The sequence below is a fragment of the Microcebus murinus genome, chromosome 19 (assembly GCF_040939455.1).
Source record: "Microcebus murinus isolate Inina chromosome 19, M.murinus_Inina_mat1.0, whole genome shotgun sequence".
NCBI lineage: Eukaryota > Metazoa > Chordata > Mammalia > Primates > Cheirogaleidae > Microcebus > Microcebus murinus.
In genome coordinates this window covers 17240141-17257416 of record NC_134122.1, presented here as the reverse complement: position 1 = coordinate 17257416, position 17276 = coordinate 17240141, and the positions used below count along the sequence as shown (strand labels likewise).

At 54.5% G+C, this 17276-nt stretch overlaps 1 protein-coding gene across 1 annotated transcript; it reads left to right on the top strand.

Moving 5' to 3' along the window:
* Positions 1–1711: 1711 nt before the first annotated feature.
* On the top strand, positions 1712–17114 carry ERN2 (endoplasmic reticulum to nucleus signaling 2). Its single transcript, XM_012780177.3, has 22 exons — positions 1712–1783; positions 3522–3627; positions 3982–4015; positions 4281–4353; positions 6107–6179; positions 6318–6425; positions 6726–6827; positions 7645–7909; positions 10045–10123; positions 10211–10358; positions 10486–10607; positions 11149–11304; positions 11524–11683; positions 14627–14708; positions 14866–15055; positions 15139–15238; positions 15354–15553; positions 15656–15803; positions 15893–16020; positions 16542–16665; positions 16748–16815; positions 16902–17114. The coding sequence occupies exons 1-22, from the start codon at positions 1712–1714 to the stop codon at positions 17112–17114; spliced, it is 2751 nt and encodes a 916-aa protein (XP_012635631.2).
* The last annotated feature ends 162 nt before the right edge of the window (positions 17115–17276 follow it).

The following is a 17276-nucleotide window of genomic DNA, read 5'->3' as shown; positions in this document are numbered from 1 at the left end:
TCATTGAGGGGGCAACAAAGTAAACCAAAGACTTCATGACATACGAATTTCCAAAAGAAGCTTTTGTGTCTTGAGGCAGTTGGGTTTTCTATGGCTGCGTTTGATGGAAATGGGGTTAGAGAGTATCTTAGATTAGGACCGCAAGAGCAGAGCCTCAGCAGGGATTCTTGTTCCAGGGTGTTCCAGAACACCCTCCAGGAGGGGAGTGAGGGAAGCAAGTTGGGGCAGGAAAAGGAGCAAAGTGGAGAAAAGTCTCGGCTGGAGGCTGCCTTCAGCCCTCTGCAGCACCTTTTGCACTGCAGAGTTGAGTCCTCTTGAAGGCAAAGGGGCCGGTCTATTGTACCCCAGTGTCACTCAGGCCATGACATGTAGCCACCCGGAGTCCTAGAAAACCTGGCATGTCTGAATGTGAAATTACTATCTGCGGCCATACCACCCTGCACACGCCCTATCTCGTCTGACTGTGAAATTAATTTCACAAAAATCTCTGCTTTGGGCTTTGCTTCTAGGAAGGCCAGCCTGGGGCAGTGGTGTAGTTCAGGTGGCCAGCTGGGAGGTCCGAGCTGAATACGGACCAGGAAGGGGCTGAGAGACTGGGAGAGAGATTGAGGGGTGAAGGTCTGATCATGTAGGTCAGAAGGAGGGGGTGAAACAGCTGCAAGGGGAGGAGGCTGCAGTCGCAGAAATGGATGTTGGAGGTAAAGCGATTCAGAGCATAACACGGTCTGGGGCCTGGCCAGGCAATGGTGGTGTGGAGGACGAGGTTTTTTCCAAATTGAGAGGCTGGCATGCTGGCTGGGCTGTCTCTGTGGGCACTGAAGACACCAATGACCATGGCAGGACTTGGGGTGGAGATGAAGGCTCTGGGTCTGCTACCAAATCTTCAGCAAAACATGGTGGAGTGCAACCAGAAGGACCAAGGATGACAGAGAAGAGGGGGAGAAGGTGCCAGAGGCGCGCCGTGCAACCCTCAGATCAGCAGGGATTTTTACACAAGGATGGAGGAGAAATGAATGAGCCAGAACTTGCCAACAGAGTGGACCCTGTCTTCAAGGACCCTGCATTCCTTCCCTGAACCCAGTCAGGAAGGTCTGCCTGGAGCGAGGACAGTTCCTCCTGCCAGAGCAAGGCTAGTTCTAGGCTGTTTTGTCTGACATCTAAAGCGCAGGAATCTATAAGCTCTAGGAAGACAGGGACCTTATCTCTCTTGTTCACCAGGTATAACAGGTCGCCATAGATATTGACTGAATGAATGACTGCATCCATCCATTGGTCTATATTGAATAGTAGCTCAGCAGAGGCCGCCAGTGCAGTGATACAGAGCACAAGCTTTGAGCTCAGACGCCTGAATTTCCATTCCAGCCTGAGCCTCGGCGTTTACCTGGGTGGTGCTGCGAGGGTTAAATGAGCTGGGGATGAGTTGGCACCGCACTGGCACGTGGCAAATTCTCCATGAATGGCCTCAGTTAGTAAAATCCCTTTCCCAGGAAAGCTCCGCGCCATCCCTGCGGGGTGACTGGGTGGAGGATGCGGGTGAGTGTGACGGGAGGGTGGGGGCCCCGAGGACTCCAGGCTGAGTTGGCGCCCGAGTCTCTGCGTCCCCACCTGGCCCGGCCCGGGGCGGAGCCTCCTTCGGGTGGGGCGGGGGCCGCGCGGTCCCCGGAGGCACCGAGGGACCCGCCAGCCCAGCGCTGCGGCTGCCCCCGGCGCTATGGCGAGCGCGGCCCGGGGGTCGGGGCTGCTGCTCCAGCTCGCGGCGCTGCTCGGGACGCTCGGGCCGCAGGTGAGAGCGGGACGGGCGCCAGGTCTCCGGAGTCGCTTCCCTGGGGCGCGATCCCGGCCGGGGCGCAGCGGGGCAGCGGGGGCACCTCTCCCTCCCTCGGGCCCGGGGGCGCCCCAAGTCGCCCCTCATGAATGGCAGCCTCCTGCGTTTGGGGAGTTGCCAGTTGCCCCTACAAACTCCTAGCTGGGGAGACAGGCCAGCGTGGGAAGGCTCAGGCAGACTGAGCACCTGCCTTCTGCGAGAGGGGACAGTCTGGGAGAAGGAGGCAGCCCAGCAGCGAATCCAGGCCTTTTAAAACTTCTGGGGACCCCGGCTTCCCTTGAAAATATCAACTTAAGGGTCCTCTGCTGAGAAATGCTTCAAGGCACCCAGTTTCACAAACAATTTCAGATGCTTCATAACAGGACCGCCTTACCCATGGCTGGACCCCAGGTTCAGAACCTCTGGGATAAACGAGCCAGGTGTGGGGTCTGATCCAGTCCTGCTGGGAGCGGAGGAGACCAGTCTTACAGAAATGTAGCTGGAGGATAAAAGTCGTCCAACCTAGAATCCAGTTGTCCAGCCTGGAGCCCATGGGGTGAAAAGGACTGGGTAGAGTTAGACAACCCCCACCGCACCCCCGTCCTCCTTCCAGCTCTGGGTCCATCCCATGGTTGCCAGGAAAGAAGGTGAGCCCAGTGTGGCCAGATTGGGTGTCTCCAGAAAAATTAGAAATGAGAAAAAAATTAGAAATCTGGATTTTTTTTAAAAGATAAATCTTCCAATTTTTAAAATATTGGCAGCTAATGAAAACCAAAATTTTGAAATGCTATGATAGTCAAACAAAATTCAATTGTGGGCAGTCAGTCTGCAGCCTCTTCTGTAGGCCATTCTCCCTCCTGCCACGTTGCAGATGACAAAATTGAGGCCCAGAAAAGAGAGAGTCTTGAAGGCAGTTTCCTGAGCCTCCACCAAACACCAGTGGCTCAGCCCCAGACCTGAGGGTCCTGGAGCAGGATGTGGCCTTTGCAGGGGTGCGGCTGGGCCACCCGGATGTTAGGGTTCCTGCTGCGAGCTCAGCCTCACCCTGTTTGCTCAGGGAGGGGCTGGAGCATGTGAGTTAGCCCAGCAGGGCCAGATGTAAGGGTGGCTCCAGGCCTCCCTCCCGCAGCCACCCCTCAGCCTAGGTTCAGGGGGCCCCCTGGAGCCTGGCACCAAAAGCAGCTGGGCCAGTTTGGGGGGGGCAGAGTGGGGCATCCCCAAAGAGGCAGACATCGTGGCATAGGAGAAAGAGGCCAGGCATTGGAAACAGAGAGATGGCAGGTCAAGGCCTAGTTTTGCAATTTATTATCTGTGGGTAGCTTTAAGCTAATTACCTAACCTTCCTGAGCCTCAGTTTCCCTCATCTGCTCAATGGGGAAAGTAATAGTACCAGTCTCCTAGGGAGGCTGTGAGGGTCAATGAAGTAGTTTTGCAAAGGCCTTCAGTCTTCTCTGGAAAGCCAGAAGGAGCTGAGGGAAGAGGGAATAATTAAGTGGGAGTCTGGACACAGCGAGAGCCAAAGCCTACCCCCAGCTCCCACGGTAACCCCTCTCTAGAGTCAAGGAGATGATGGGTGAAGCCAACACCTGCCCCAACATCCTTCTTCCCCTTCTCCGTCCCCCTCTGGGGAAAGCGGAGTTATAGCCAGCCCTGCCTGGGGCAGGAGTCAAGGGTGGTCCCAGACCTCTCAGAGATCTGGCTTTGTTTCCCGCTGCAGGTCCAGACCCTCAGGCCAGAGAGCCTCCTGCTGGTGTCCACCTTGGATGGAAGTCTCCACGCGCTGAGCAAGCACACAGGGGACTTGAAGTGGACGCTGAAGGATGGTGAGCAAATGGTCACGCCTCCCTCCTTGGGCCCCTAGTTTTGTTGGGTGGGGGAGTCACTGTGGCATAGAGGATAAGGACATGGGCTCTGGAAGCCATTAAGCCAGGGTCAGCAAGCAGCATCACTACTTACCAGCTGTGTGGCCTTGGGAAAGTCACTTCATCTCTCTGAGCCTCCATGCTTCACCTGTAAAGTGGGGCAAAGAGTGATGACCCTACCTCACAGAGTTCTTGAGAAGATGACATTACATTCATGTCAAGTGCTTGGCTTGGTGTGTGGCACACAGTAAACATTCATGCTTTTCACTGGAGTCTGGAGAGGGCTTCTCATGCTCCATGTCCCTGTTCCTGCAGATCCCATCATCCAAGGACCGATGTACGTCACAGAGTAAGTGAACCTGGGGCTTTTTAAGGAGGGGGCAGCCGGGAGATGGGAGAGCCATGTTGTCTGGAGAGTTTATGTTTGTGGGGGAGGCTTGTTGGAAGTAAAGGAAGAGAATGGGTCTGCGTGTGATATGGGGAGGATCTTGGAGCTTCAAGATGTCTCTTATGAGGACAGGTTCCTGCTAGCTGAGAGGTTGAAGGGAATGGGGGCCTTCATGAAACCAGGGGGCATGCACCCAACCTTCTCTGTGTTCCTCTCTGCTCCACAGAATGGCCTTTCTCTCAGACCCAGCTGATGGCAGCCTGTACATCTTGGGGACCCAGAAACAACAGGGATTAATGGTGTGTTTCCTACAGTGTGTGGGACAGCGGGTGTGAAGAGACAATGTGGTCAGAATCTGAAGAGGATGTAAATAAGGGCTCTGAGAGCAGGTTTTCTGGAAGGATCTGTTGAAAGAGCAGTGGGGGGCATCCCCAGCTGTGTCTGCAGAGCAAACTGACTGTCAGGCCTTTGAGGGCTATGCAGGGACTTCTCCCGGACTCTCAGGGTTTTAGGGAAAAATGTATGTATCAATTAGCTTTTGCTAAATGACAAATCACCCCCAAACTCAAGGACTTAAAACCCAAACAATTTATTCAAAATGTGATGGGATGACAATATAGGCTGGGCTCAGCTGGTTGGTTCTTCTGCTGGTCTTGATTGAGCTTGCTCATGCATCTGTGTTCAGCTGCTGGTCAGCTGGATGCCTCTGTTTTCTAGAGGTTAGTCAGTAGTTGGCTGGCTTTTGATAGGGACAACTGAGCCATGTGTCTCTCATCCTCTAGCAGGCAAACCTCAGCCTTTTCACATGGTGTCAACAAAGGACCCCAAAGCAGCAAGAGTGGGCAAGCCCAATACACAAGCTCTTCTTAAACTTCTGCTGAGTCACATTTGCTAATGGCTCATCAGCTAAAAAGCAAGTCACATGGCCAAGCCCAGAGTCCAGTGGTGAAGAAATAGACTCCACCTGTCAATGAGAAGAGCTGAAAAGTCACCTTGCAAAAGGACACACATACAGGGAGAGAAGGAATCTGTGGCCATTTTTGCCCCATCAAGAGTCTGATGAGGACTATTGGATATGACCCTGGATTTATTACAAGGCATAGGATGGATGTGTTTTATCAGAATTTTGACCATGCAAGGAGAAGCCTGCCAGAAAGGTCTTAAGTATATGATTTAGGAAGATGAATTAATAAGAAATTTTAGTGTGTGAATCAGGCAAGATCCCAGTTGCTAACACATGGCCCACTCAAATAGGATAGTTTGAGGACATTTCATTGAAGGAATTGCTTACAAAGGTGTGGGCAGAGCGCAGGAAACCATAAGGATAAGTATCCTACAGTTCATAACAGTGGGGTGCTGCTGCCAGCCCTAACCCTGGAGGCAGAGGAGGGAACAGCTACCACAGCCTGGAGCTGGAGGGAGCTGATGGGACTGGAGGGCTTTGGTGGAGAGACATAACCAGCCCATCTTGACTCTGTGCAGAGAAAACCAGGACTCCCTGATTTCACCTGTGCCCCTTATCCCAACCTAACACACTGCCAGAGTACAGGGCACCCACACTCATAGTCCAGACTAATCTGACTCCAGGAAGGAGTAGGGTAGAGGAGGGTAGAGGGTGGGTCTCCACTCAGCCAGCACCAGGTCATGGTCTCCTTCATGCTGGAACAGACTCAGCATCTCTGAGTCTTTCATGGCTGTTGACAGTTTCAAAGTCTCCATATGAGTTTTTGAGAAGGTGGTCAGGCCAGGATTAAGTGGACCGTATGGCATATTGGCACCGGGTGTGGGATTTACTGCAGTTCAAGAGGCTGTGGAGCCTGACTGGCTGAGTTCAATGCCTGGTTCTGCTACTTCTCAGCTGTGTGACATTGGCCAAATTACTTGGCCTCTCTGAGTCTCTGTTTCCTCACCTGGAAAGTCAAAATGATAATAGTACCTAATGAATTAGGTAGTATCTAAATTAGTTGCTATGGAAATGGGTTCACCTGGCACAGTGAGTGCTGTGTACGTGCTTATATTCTTACCCCTTCCTGGAACTTTTCTCTCTCCTAGAAACTTCCATTCACCATCCCTGAACTGGTTCACGCCTCTCCCTGCCGCAGCTCTGATGGGGTCTTCTACACAGGTGAGCATCTCTCCAGGCTGTGAGATGCAGGTCCAGCCAGCAGGGACAGGGACCCAGGCCATGATGGGCCAGCTGGGCACAGGACCCACACTGCCTCCCACACTGTCCTGAAAGTGAACACACGTTCCACCTCCACAGGCCGGAAGCAGGATGCCTGGTTTGTGGTGGACCCTGAGTCAGGAGAGACCCAGATGACACTGACCACAGAGGGTCCCTCTACCCCTCGCCTCTACATCGGCCAAACCCGTGAGTCAGACCCAATTGCTCTGGGAAGCCTCCCCTTTTGCTCTGCCCAGGCCTGGCCATTGCTAGCCACGTTGAATCCAAGCCAGTCAATCTGTCAGTCATCAACAAACATTCTACTGAGCACTGAAGGAGAAGCTGGGGATATAGCCCTAGTCTCTGCCTATTGTGATGCTCATAGACTTCTGGGCCTCTAGGCTGTGTGCCCGGGAAGCCCCCACCCCCACGAGATGAATGGCCCCTGGGGTGGCGTGGGGAGAATCATGCGGGTGTTTCTGGTAATCTTGCTTCTGGGGCTCCCAGAGTATACAGTCACCATGCATGACCCAAGGGCCCCGGGCCTGCGCTGGAACACCACCTTCCGCCGCTACTCAGCAGCCCCCATGGATGGCTCACCTGGGAAATGTGAGTGCCACCTCTCTCCGGCCCCACCTTGGAGCAAGGGCCCCAACTCGGGAACCCTGAATGACACCCACCTGACCCCCTGGGGGAACCCACATCCTGAATGACAACCCCCAGGCTGAACCTCACACACCCTGAGTGTTTCCTCAGCATCCTAGTTCTCCTATATACCACTGACCCCAACCAGGTGACCTGGATGACCCCTTACATCTTGAGTGACCCCATATGCCCTAACTAAGCCCTACACGTTGAGTGGCCCCTGAAAGTGACCTCTTCCCCAGACTGACTCCCCAGGTAACCCTGACCACCCCTTTGATACGACCAAAAACTACTGCCTAAGTGACCTCGCAGGCACCCCTTGGTAACCCCTCGGACCCTGACTCCACCATTCTGCATGAGACTCTCGCAGGTAATCCCGAAACATCACAAATGACACCCCTGGAGCTACCAAATGACCCCCTCACACTCCAAGTGACCCCCACATGGCCCACATGCCTCCAGGCTACCCTGATTGACCCATGCTGGGTGGCCATCAGTCTGACCATGACTGATACCCACACCCTAAGCAATCTTCCTCAAGTGACCTGGGCTGACGCACACACCTGAGTCTCCTTTGCAGGATCCTGATCAATCCCCTTATGTCAAAGTGACCCCATGAACTCTGACCTTCTCATGTCCTGATAAGCCTCCAGGTGACCTCCACACACCTGAATGACCCTCCCGAGAACCCACCCTCAGAACACTTCCCTCACCCCAGATGCTTGCAGGGGCCTCCCATGGGAGCCTCTGCCCGCCTCTCCTCAGCCACCTTTCTTGGCAGACGTGAGCCACCTGGCGTCCTGTGGGATGGGCCTGCTGCTAACCGTGGATCCAGCAAGTGGGACGGTGCTATGGACACAGGACTTGGGCATGCCCGTGGTGGGCGTCTACACCTGGCACCAGGACGGCCTGCGCCAGCTACCCCATCTCACGCTGGCTCGAGACACCCTGCATTTCCTCGCCCTCCGGTGGGGCCACATCCGACTGCCTGCTTCGGGTCCCCAGAACACGGCCACTGTCTTCTCTACCTTGGACACCCAGCTGCTGTGAGTGTTCCTGCCGGGCGCAGGAGGGAGCCTTCTGGGAGTATTGCAGCTCGGACCCAGTGGCCAGGCACGACTTCAGTCGTGACACACCAGTACCACTAAGCCAGGTGTTAAAATATTTCGAGCTGATTACTTACCAAACTGGTTGGTAAATAACCAGTGTCCTGCCCTGTCCCCTAAGTATTCCCAGGACACCACTGTTCAAAAACTGATTGGGTAAAACCTGGCCTGGCAGGGAGAACTCCAGGTCTCAACCTATTCTGATTGGTAGGTGCTGTGCCTTACTGATTGCTAAACACTTCAAATATCCCCCTTATGCACCTAATACCTTAGTGTGCCCATCTTTTCATTGTTATTGTTGTTTGAGATCAAGTCTCACTCTGTTGCTCAGGTTAGAGTGCCATGGCAGTCAGCCTAAGTCACAGTAACCTCCTGGGCTCAAGTGATCCTCCTGCCTCAGCCTCCTGAGTAGCTGCCACTACAGGCATGCTTCATGATGCCTGGCTAATATTTTATATTTTTAGTAGAGATGGAGTCTTGCTCTTGCTCAGGCTGGTCTTGAACTCCTGAGTTCAAGCAGTCCTCCCGCCTCAGATTCCCAGAGTGCTAGGACTACAGGAGTGAGCCGCCATGCCTGGCCAGTGTCCTCATCTTGAGGAACAAGTAGACAGATTGAGAAAATCAGGAATTGTCTGCTCATTCAGTGTAGTCCACAAACAATACTTGAGCACTTACTGCATGCCAGTCTCTTGCTAGGGTCCAAGAGTACAATAGTAAGTAGCCCGGCCATTGTTCCTGCCTACAGGAGTCTGAGTCTAGTGGGAGAGACGGATATGTAAAGAGGCAATTATCACACGGTGAGATATGGGATGAGATAAGAGAAGTACAGGTGCCATGGGAATGTATAGGAAGAGTACCCAAATTGAGACTGGGGGCAGGAGGCAGCCCTGGAAAGCTTCCTGGAAGAAGAGACATCTAAGTTGAAACCTAAAGGATGAATAGGAAACAAGAGAGAGCATGGCATCCATGGAAGAGAAAGAAATGAAGTTACGACTGGAACACAGATCTGGGCAAGGAGTAAGGTGGAAGACTGTTAGTTAAGGAGGGATATTGTAGGATCATTAAAGGGTTTGGGCATTTTCTACTAAGACTAAGAAGAAGTCACTGGAGAGTTTTTAGTAAGGAAATGATTTGATCATATTTTCATCTCAGAAAGATAACCTTGGCTGCAGTGTGAAGGATATCTCAGAATAGTGTCAGGGAAGAAATGGGTACTTATAAGATATTGCATTAATTTAGACAAGACATGAAGATGCTTTGTACTAGGGTGGAACCCCCAGAGATGGAAATAAGTGGAGGGTGAGAAATATTAAAAGGAAAAAACCCATACGAATTTGGTGATTAGGGAGTTTGGTGACTGTGAGCAAGGGGTCAAAGGTCATGCTCAGGTTTCTAGAAGCATATGAGTGTGCTCATTTTCAGAGGTAGGGAGCACTAGAGGAGGGGGTTTAGAAAAACCAGAAGGAGGTGGCATATGGGGAGATGGGACCATATTTAGAAAACCGAACTCTTGAAAAAGATCTGGGTTAGACACAGATTTGGAAATCATGACCATAGAGTTTGTATCAGTTAGCTTTTGCTGCATAACAAATCACCCCGAAACTTAGAGCTTCAAAGCGACAGACATTTATCATTTTTCAAGATTCTGTAGGTCAGCTGGGTGGTTTTTCTGGTCTCTGCGGTCAGCTGGTAAGTTGGTTGAGCCTGGACAGTCTCGGATGGCCTCACTCACCTATCTCATGGTTGGCGGACTGTTTGGCCGAGGGGGGATCAAATGGAATGGCTCATCTCTACTCCATAAGGTCTCTCATGCCCCAGCGGGCTAGCCTGGGCTTTCTCACGTGCTGGTCTCGGGGCTCCAAAGAACAACACGAGAGGGCAAGCCCGGATGCACAAGCACTTTTCAAGCCTCTGCTTGTGTCATATTTGCCACTGTGGAACTGGTTAAAGCAGGTCGCGTGGCTAAGCCCGGAGCCACGTGCGAGGGGCAGCTCCCAGGGCATGGGCGCAGCAGATACTGAAACTCCCCCCCCCCCACCGTTCACCCTTCTCCCCTTTTCCTTCTCTCCCACTAGGATGACACTGTATGTGGGGAAGGAGGAAGCCGGCTTCTATGTCTCTCGAGCCCTGGTCCACACAGGGGTGGCCCTCGTGGTGAGAGGGGGTCTCTGCATGGGCTGGAGGTGGGGTGAAGCGGGAGAAGAGCCTCCCCCACCCGTGGTTCTCTCTCTTCTGCCGCAGCCCCTCGGACTGACCCTGGCCCCCACAGACGGCCCCACCACAGAGGAGGTGACACTCCAGGTCTCGGGGGAGCGAGAGGGCTCACCCAGCACGGCCGTCCGATACCCCTCGGGCAGCGTGGCTCTCCCAAGCCAGTGGCTGCTCATTGGTGAGGTCCCCTGGCTCCACCTGGGAGTAGACGAAGATAAAGCACCTGGCAGCCCAGCTTCTGAGCTGGGACGCTGAGGTCACCTCAGCCCGCTGACCTTCCCCCCTCCCCTCCCCTCGCCCCTTAGGACACCACGAGCTGCCCCCGGTCCTGCACACCACCATGCTCAGAGTCCATCCCACCCCGGCGAGTGGGGCTGCTGAGACAAGACCCCCAGAGAGCACCCAGGCCCCAGCCGTGTTCTTGGAGGTCAGTGCTGGCAGGACAGAGAGCAGGGGCCACCCAGCAGGCGGGTGGACAGCCCTGGACCTTTTACTCAGTCTGTGAGCGTGCCTTGATTGGCCTCACACAATTGCTCAAAAGACAAACGTTTTGTTGCTGTTACTGCCAGAAACAGCAGAATGGTCTTGGCTACCTAAATCGTGAAACCTGGGTCACTACTTTCTTTACTCTTCTTCAGTGTAAAAATTGTCAGAATATTCATCAAGTGAAAAATTGAAAATGGAAAAGCCCTAAAAGCATGCTGTCCTGGGAGAGGGTTGAGCAAGAATGGTAGTAAGTAGTTCAAGGTTAGAGGGAACAGCCAAGGCCGAGAGCAGCGATTCTCAAATCTCATCAGAATCACCTGCGAGTCCACCCACCAAGTTCAGAACCTCTGGAAGGGGGTATCTGTGTTTTTAGTGACACCCCAAGAGTGTCTGTAGTTTTTAGCAATACCCCATGCGATGCTGGCCGCCTGGTGGGCTCCGAGGTGGGAAGGGTGCTAAAGGGGAAACCCCTTTGTCCCCAGCTCCTGAGCCTGAGCCGAGAGAAACCTTGGGACCTGGAGCTGCATCCAGAAGAGAAAACCCCAGACTCGTCTCCGTGGCTGGGATCCCACGACCTGCTGGCAGCTGGCCTCACTGCCGTCCTCCTGGGAGGGTGGATCCTCTTCCTCCTGGGCCAGGTAGACCCCGCCCTGACCTCAGGTCTGTCTTGGGGTCTTCGTAGGGGTCACTCTGCTCCTCCTCTTCGATACCTCTCAGCAACCCTGCCCCTCACCCGGCTCTGCCTTTGTCCCCTGCCTTTTGTGAAGACATCTCAGGACAGAGGCCGGGCCCACCCTGGGGCGGGGCCTGGCCGGAGCTGTGCTGTCTTAGGCCCGCGTGTTTCCGTGTCTCCGCAGCAGCAGCTGGTGGAGAAGCAGCAGCACACGCCCCTGCCCCCCGCAGACCCTCCGCACATCTCTCAGGACACTCCATCCCAGCATTCGGAGGCCACTGTGAGGGGCCAGAAGAGGCTTCAAAGCCGCTCAGAGCAAGCCCAGCCCCTCGACGACCCTGAAGGTGAGCTTGAGTGAACAGGACAGGGCAGAGTCGGGGACAGAGAGAAGAGAGGGACAGGTTTAACTTCAAAGTCGCTTTATTAAAAGCCACTATAGTGGGGTAGTTAGGCCTAAATTCATTAATAAAATAGTGTTTCCAATAGTGCCTGCTATGTAGTAGAGCACTCTAGAAGTGTCTGCTGTCATTATTTTGTTACTTTCAAAGACTCTGGATGTAGCTAGAACTGGGTATAGATCTAACTCCGTATCTGTTAACCTCAATGGGTTGTTTAACTCCTCTGAGCCTCAGTGTTCTCATCTGTCAAATGGGAATGACAACATCCATCTCATTATTTCAACTCATCATGAGAGGTTCATTATTATTAAATCATATCTAAGTAATGTTATTAATATGCATGTTCAAATAGTATCAGATTTGATAACAGTCATAGGAAATGACCTTGGTACAATTTTTCCCCTTTAGGCATTTTTACTTTTCAAACATTTCTCTTGTCTTTTCTCAATTTAGTCCTATAAGCCCTTTCAAGGTTCCTCTGGCATCTGCAGGATGTTCCAGGGGCTTCTTGCATGTGTTTATCGATCAGCCCCGGCTGTTTCTCCTGCTTCTCTGGCTCTGAGCTGGGCTCCTGCCTTCTGTTCTCTTTACGACCTGGCACCTCCTGGTCACTAAACACTTCCTCGTGCCTCGGCCCCACCCTGCCGTTGCCTTCCTCAGGCTGAAGTCCACCCCCATGCCGGCTCCAGTGCTGTTCCCAGTGTTCACCTCTGTGTTCCCTGTGCCACAGCCAAGAGGGAACAGCTCCCCTCCTTGGGGGTTGGCTCTTTTAGGGGGCCCCACGGCATCATTGCCTGAGCTCCAAGGTGTTGTAGTTCTTGTCATTTTACTGGCTTGAGGTGGGTTCACGTAACACTCACCCAGTGCACTCACACACTGCATCCCTGGACCTTCTGACTCTGGCGCTGAGCCTGGCTTGTCCTTTCCCAGGGAACCTGGACCGCCTTTCCCTACGGTGGTTCTTGTCAAAGTCCTCATGGACTTTCTTATGGTTCACAGAATCTACAGCCCACTCTCATTTCACTTACACGAATTCATCTGCACGTGCGTGGCCGGGCATCCTTCAGGACTGCTCGCCGCAGCACACATTCAACAGCAAGTGGATGCAACGCAGCCTGAACCAGATCTAACTTTTATATAGCGCCTACTGTATACCAGGGGTGTTCGGAATGCTTTCCATGTATTAACGCATGACACAGCATTCCTGTGAGGTGGATACTGTTTGAAAGCCTCTTTTTTGGAAGAGAGAATGAAGGCAGAAAGGTTTAGTGACACCTCCCACGCCCACCCCAGGCTCACAAAGCTAGTAAGTAGCAGCTCGGGGGTTCAAATGCAGGTGGCTGGCTCCAGCGTGTGCTCTTTATCTCTGTGGGACGGTGTCCTTGTTTGAACGCTGGCAAATACCTAGGAAAGATTGTGACTGATTTTAAGTGTTCCCCAACCTGTGTAAAAGCAGCAGCAAAATGCATCGTGCACTCAGGATTTCCAGAGGTAGCTCTGATGGTGCTGACTGTATGCCATTTACCCTGACATGGCGACTTCTGATGACTTGAGAACTTAACTCATGCATTTGCTGCGTCTCTGTTATAATGTTGCAGGAGGCTGAGCCAAGTGACACCCAACATCTGTGTGTGCAGACTGAGCCCTCCCCCACCCACCCCCACTTATTATTTCTGCATTCAAGGCCTCTGTGGTCATAAGTCTGGCCCCTCCCTGGCATTGAGGCTGCTCCTGAATGTCTAACCCAGCAAACTCAGAGAGCGCTTACCCCATGCCAAGTGCACTGAGAACAGGGAAGGCAGACACGCAAGAGACTGGAAGCCCAGCAGAACCAAACCAGTGGCACAAAGTGGGCCAGAAGGGTGACTCTCACCTGGAGTCCAGTGAGCGGGGCTTGTTCAAACAGGCTTTCAAGCGGCTCTGCCTGTCTCTCTCGTGCGTGGGTGATGGGCTTCCAGCAAGGCCCTAAACCACCCACGCCAGAAAGTCCAGTATACACCAGTTTAGTTCCCGCCTGCACCTTGCTGACAGATGAGTGAACTTTAAACAGATAATCCAGGGCAATGTGGAAGTGCAGCTCCGTGCTTTCCTCACCGATCCCTAACTCTGATTTCCATTGGCTTTTCCTCAAGCTAATTGTAGAGATTGACTGGCAGCTCTTCTAGACTAGAATGTTCTCCAGACCACTGTACTGCACAACCCTGGGGCACCTAGGCAAATACATTTTGCTGTGTGAGCCGAGCTGGCCACAGCCTGCGGAGACAAGCCCGGGTCAGAGCGGGAAGTCTCTCGCAGGCTGCCCAAAGGGCAGACAGGAACTGTCCTGACCCGCAGACCCTTGCCCACCTGAGCCAGCCCCACCCATGTTAATGGGAAACCGAGGCCTTCTGGGGGATCTCTGCTGCCCTGGAACTAACTCTGGGCAGCTCAGCATCCAGGTGCTCAGGCCCTCACCTCCTGTCTGGGCAGCCTTCTCTGTGACCGCGCTCACTGCCATCCTGCTTCCAACTGCCAAACTCACCTGCCTGTCTGAAGCCCATTCACCCTTAATTAAAAGGATTCAGTTACAACTGGGGGAGGCGGGAGAATGACAGAGGACGTAAAGGAAAGAAACCTGAGCAGAAGATGCTGAAATGGGGAGAGAGACAGAAGAGGATCATGTAACAAACATCACCCCCACCCCTTCTTTCCACGTGTCCGTTTAATGCACACGCACAGAGTGCAGCAGCGCCAGGCATTGAACCCAGGCAGTCTGGGACCCGCGCCCTGGGCTCTTACCCTCACTAGTTGCACCAGGCTGAGCATGGGAGGGTGGAAGTCGGGAGAAAGGTGTGGGTGGCAAAGGCAGGCAGAGGCTACCTGAGACACCGTCCTCTTCTCCCCCGGCAGAGCCGCTCACCGTAGTGGGCAAGATTTCCTTCAACCCTAAGGATGTGCTGGGCCGTGGGGCAGGCGGGACTTTTGTTTTTCGGTGAGTGACAGCCAGGAGTAGGGCTGGGGACACATGGCTGTCAAAGACTCCCCAGGTGAGTCCAGTTTGATCCCTTGCTCACCAGTTTCTGCCTTTTCCTTTATCTGCTCTCTGAATGCCCCCACCCCCACTGCCCCACTTCTTGGCCTCCTCCCAGGGGACAGTTTGAGGGGCGGGCAGTGGCTGTTAAGCGGCTCCTCCGAGAATGCTTTGGCCTGGTTCGGCGGGAGGTCCAGCTGCTGCAAGAGTCCGACAGGCACCCCAACGTGCTCCGCTACTTCTGCACAGAGCAGGGACCCCAGTTCCACTACATCGCCCTGGAGCTCTGCCGGGCCTCCTTGAGGGAGGTGAGTTGGGGACTGGGGGGGGGGGGTGGTCAGTGGGAGGTCCTGGGCTGGAGAGTGAAGCTTTGCCCCTTGATGCTGCTCAGTACGTGGAAAACCCTGACCTGGACCTCGGGGGTCTGGAGCCTGAGCTGGTGCTGCAGCAGCTGACCTCTGGCCTGGCCCACCTGCACGCCTTACACATAGGTACCTGCGTCCGCCTCCTGCTCCCACCCTCAACCCCCTGCGTCCCCCAACACACACACACACACACACACACACACACACACCAGCCAGCTCCCTCTCTGCTCCTCTCCCACAGTGCACCGGGACCTGAAGCCAGGCAACATCCTCATCGCAGGGCCTGACAGCCGGGGCCAAGGCAGGGTGGTCCTCTCGGACTTCGGCCTCTGCAAGAAGCTGCCTGCCGGCCGCCACAGCTTCAGCCTCCGCTCGGGCATCCCGGGCACGGAAGGCTGGATGGCGCCCGAGCTCCTGCTGCTCCTGCCCCCAGACAGCCCGGTGAGTCTTCTCACCAGTCTGAGTCAAACCCCTGGCTGCCGTGTGAACCAACAGGAGGATCTAGCCAGATTTCCTTCTCACATCCACCTCTCTGGCCCCCAGACCAGTGCAGTGGACATCTTCTCTGCAGGCTGCGTGTTCTACTACGTGCTTTCCAGCGGCAGCCACCCCTTTGGAGAGAGTCTTTATCGCCAGGCAAACATCCTGGCAGGGGCTCCCTGTCTGGCTCACCTGGAAGAAGAGGCCCATGGTGAGAGAGATCTGGCCGAGCATGGAAGGGAGGAAGGAAGGGGTGAGGCTGGGTAGGCCTGAAGCCATCCCTCCTCTCCCACCCTCCAGACAAGGTCCTTGCCCAGGACCTGGTTGAAGCCATGCTGAGCCCGCTGCCACAGGCACGGCCCTCTGCTCAGCAGGTGCTGGCCCACCCCTTCTTTTGGAGCAGAGCCAAGCAACTCCAGTTCTTCCAGGTCAGAGGGAAATCTTGGGAGTGGCCCCCAGAAGTCCCAAGTTTGGGTCCTGAGCAACAAGTAAGGGGATGCTAGATGAGACAGGAAGAGCTACCTGGTCCAGTCAGCCTGGTTCCTTGTCTAAATAAGGATAGAGCCTGGTCCTAAACTGCCATCCTGGCACTCCATGGGCCACTGTCACCAGCTTTGCTTGCTCCAGCTGCCCCTCGCATGGGAATATGCCCATTCTTTTCTGCCTGAGTTGTCACTTGTGCTGTGCCTGTGTTGATGGCCCATTCCACTTATGTGACCTTGAGCAAGGGGCTTACCTTGTGTCTCTGAGCATTTGCTCATCTGTAGAATGGGGACAGCAGTACCTTCCTCTCAGGTTGGTGGTAAATAACATGGAGGCATGGCATCAAGCCACACTCAAGAGGCAACGATCCTTACCATCCTAAACCACTCCCCCAAACCATGCCACGCTCCTGGCTTTGTGGCCACGAATACTGGCCACAAGGCTCAGGAGCTCTGTGGGGTCCTAGGATGTCAGTGACTGGCTGGAGAAGGAGTCTGAGCAGGGGCCCCTGGTGAGGGCACTGGAGGCAGGAGGCTACAAGGTGGTCCGGAACAACTGGCACAAGCACATCTCTCTGCCACTGCAGACAGGTAGAGGCCACATTCAGGTGGGCCTGGGAGGCTAAGGGGAGCCCAATGGGGACAGCTTTGCCACCAATTTCCCTGCCCACAGATCTGAGGAGGTTCCGGTCATATAAGGGGACGTCAGTGCGAGACCTGCTCCGTGCTATGAGGAACAAGGTGTGTTCTGCGGCCCGGGCGGGGCCTGGATCTTGGGCGGGCCTGGCCGCAGCTGAGCCAGGCCCTCTGCTCTACCCCGCACCCAGAAGCACCACTATAGGGAGCTCCCGGCTGACGTGCGGCAGACGCTGGGCCGAGTCCCCGACGGCTTTGTCCAGTACTTCACCGACCGTTTCCCGAGGCTGCTGCTCCACACACACCATGCCATGAGGAGCTGCGCCTCTGAGAGCCTCTTCCTGCCCTACTACTCGCCAGCCTCAGAGGCCAGGGAGTCTTGCTCAGGGGCCGCTGGGAGCTGAGGTGGGCCAGGGGCCACAGAAGTGGCCTCCATGCTGGCCGGCCAAAGAGTTGGCCCCGTGGCTGAGTCTGGCCTCAGTGTCACAAGAGACTGGCAGAGGCCTGCTGCCTGGGGCTGTTGGAGCAGGGACATGCCTGGAGCCCAGGCTTCCCTCAGGGAATAC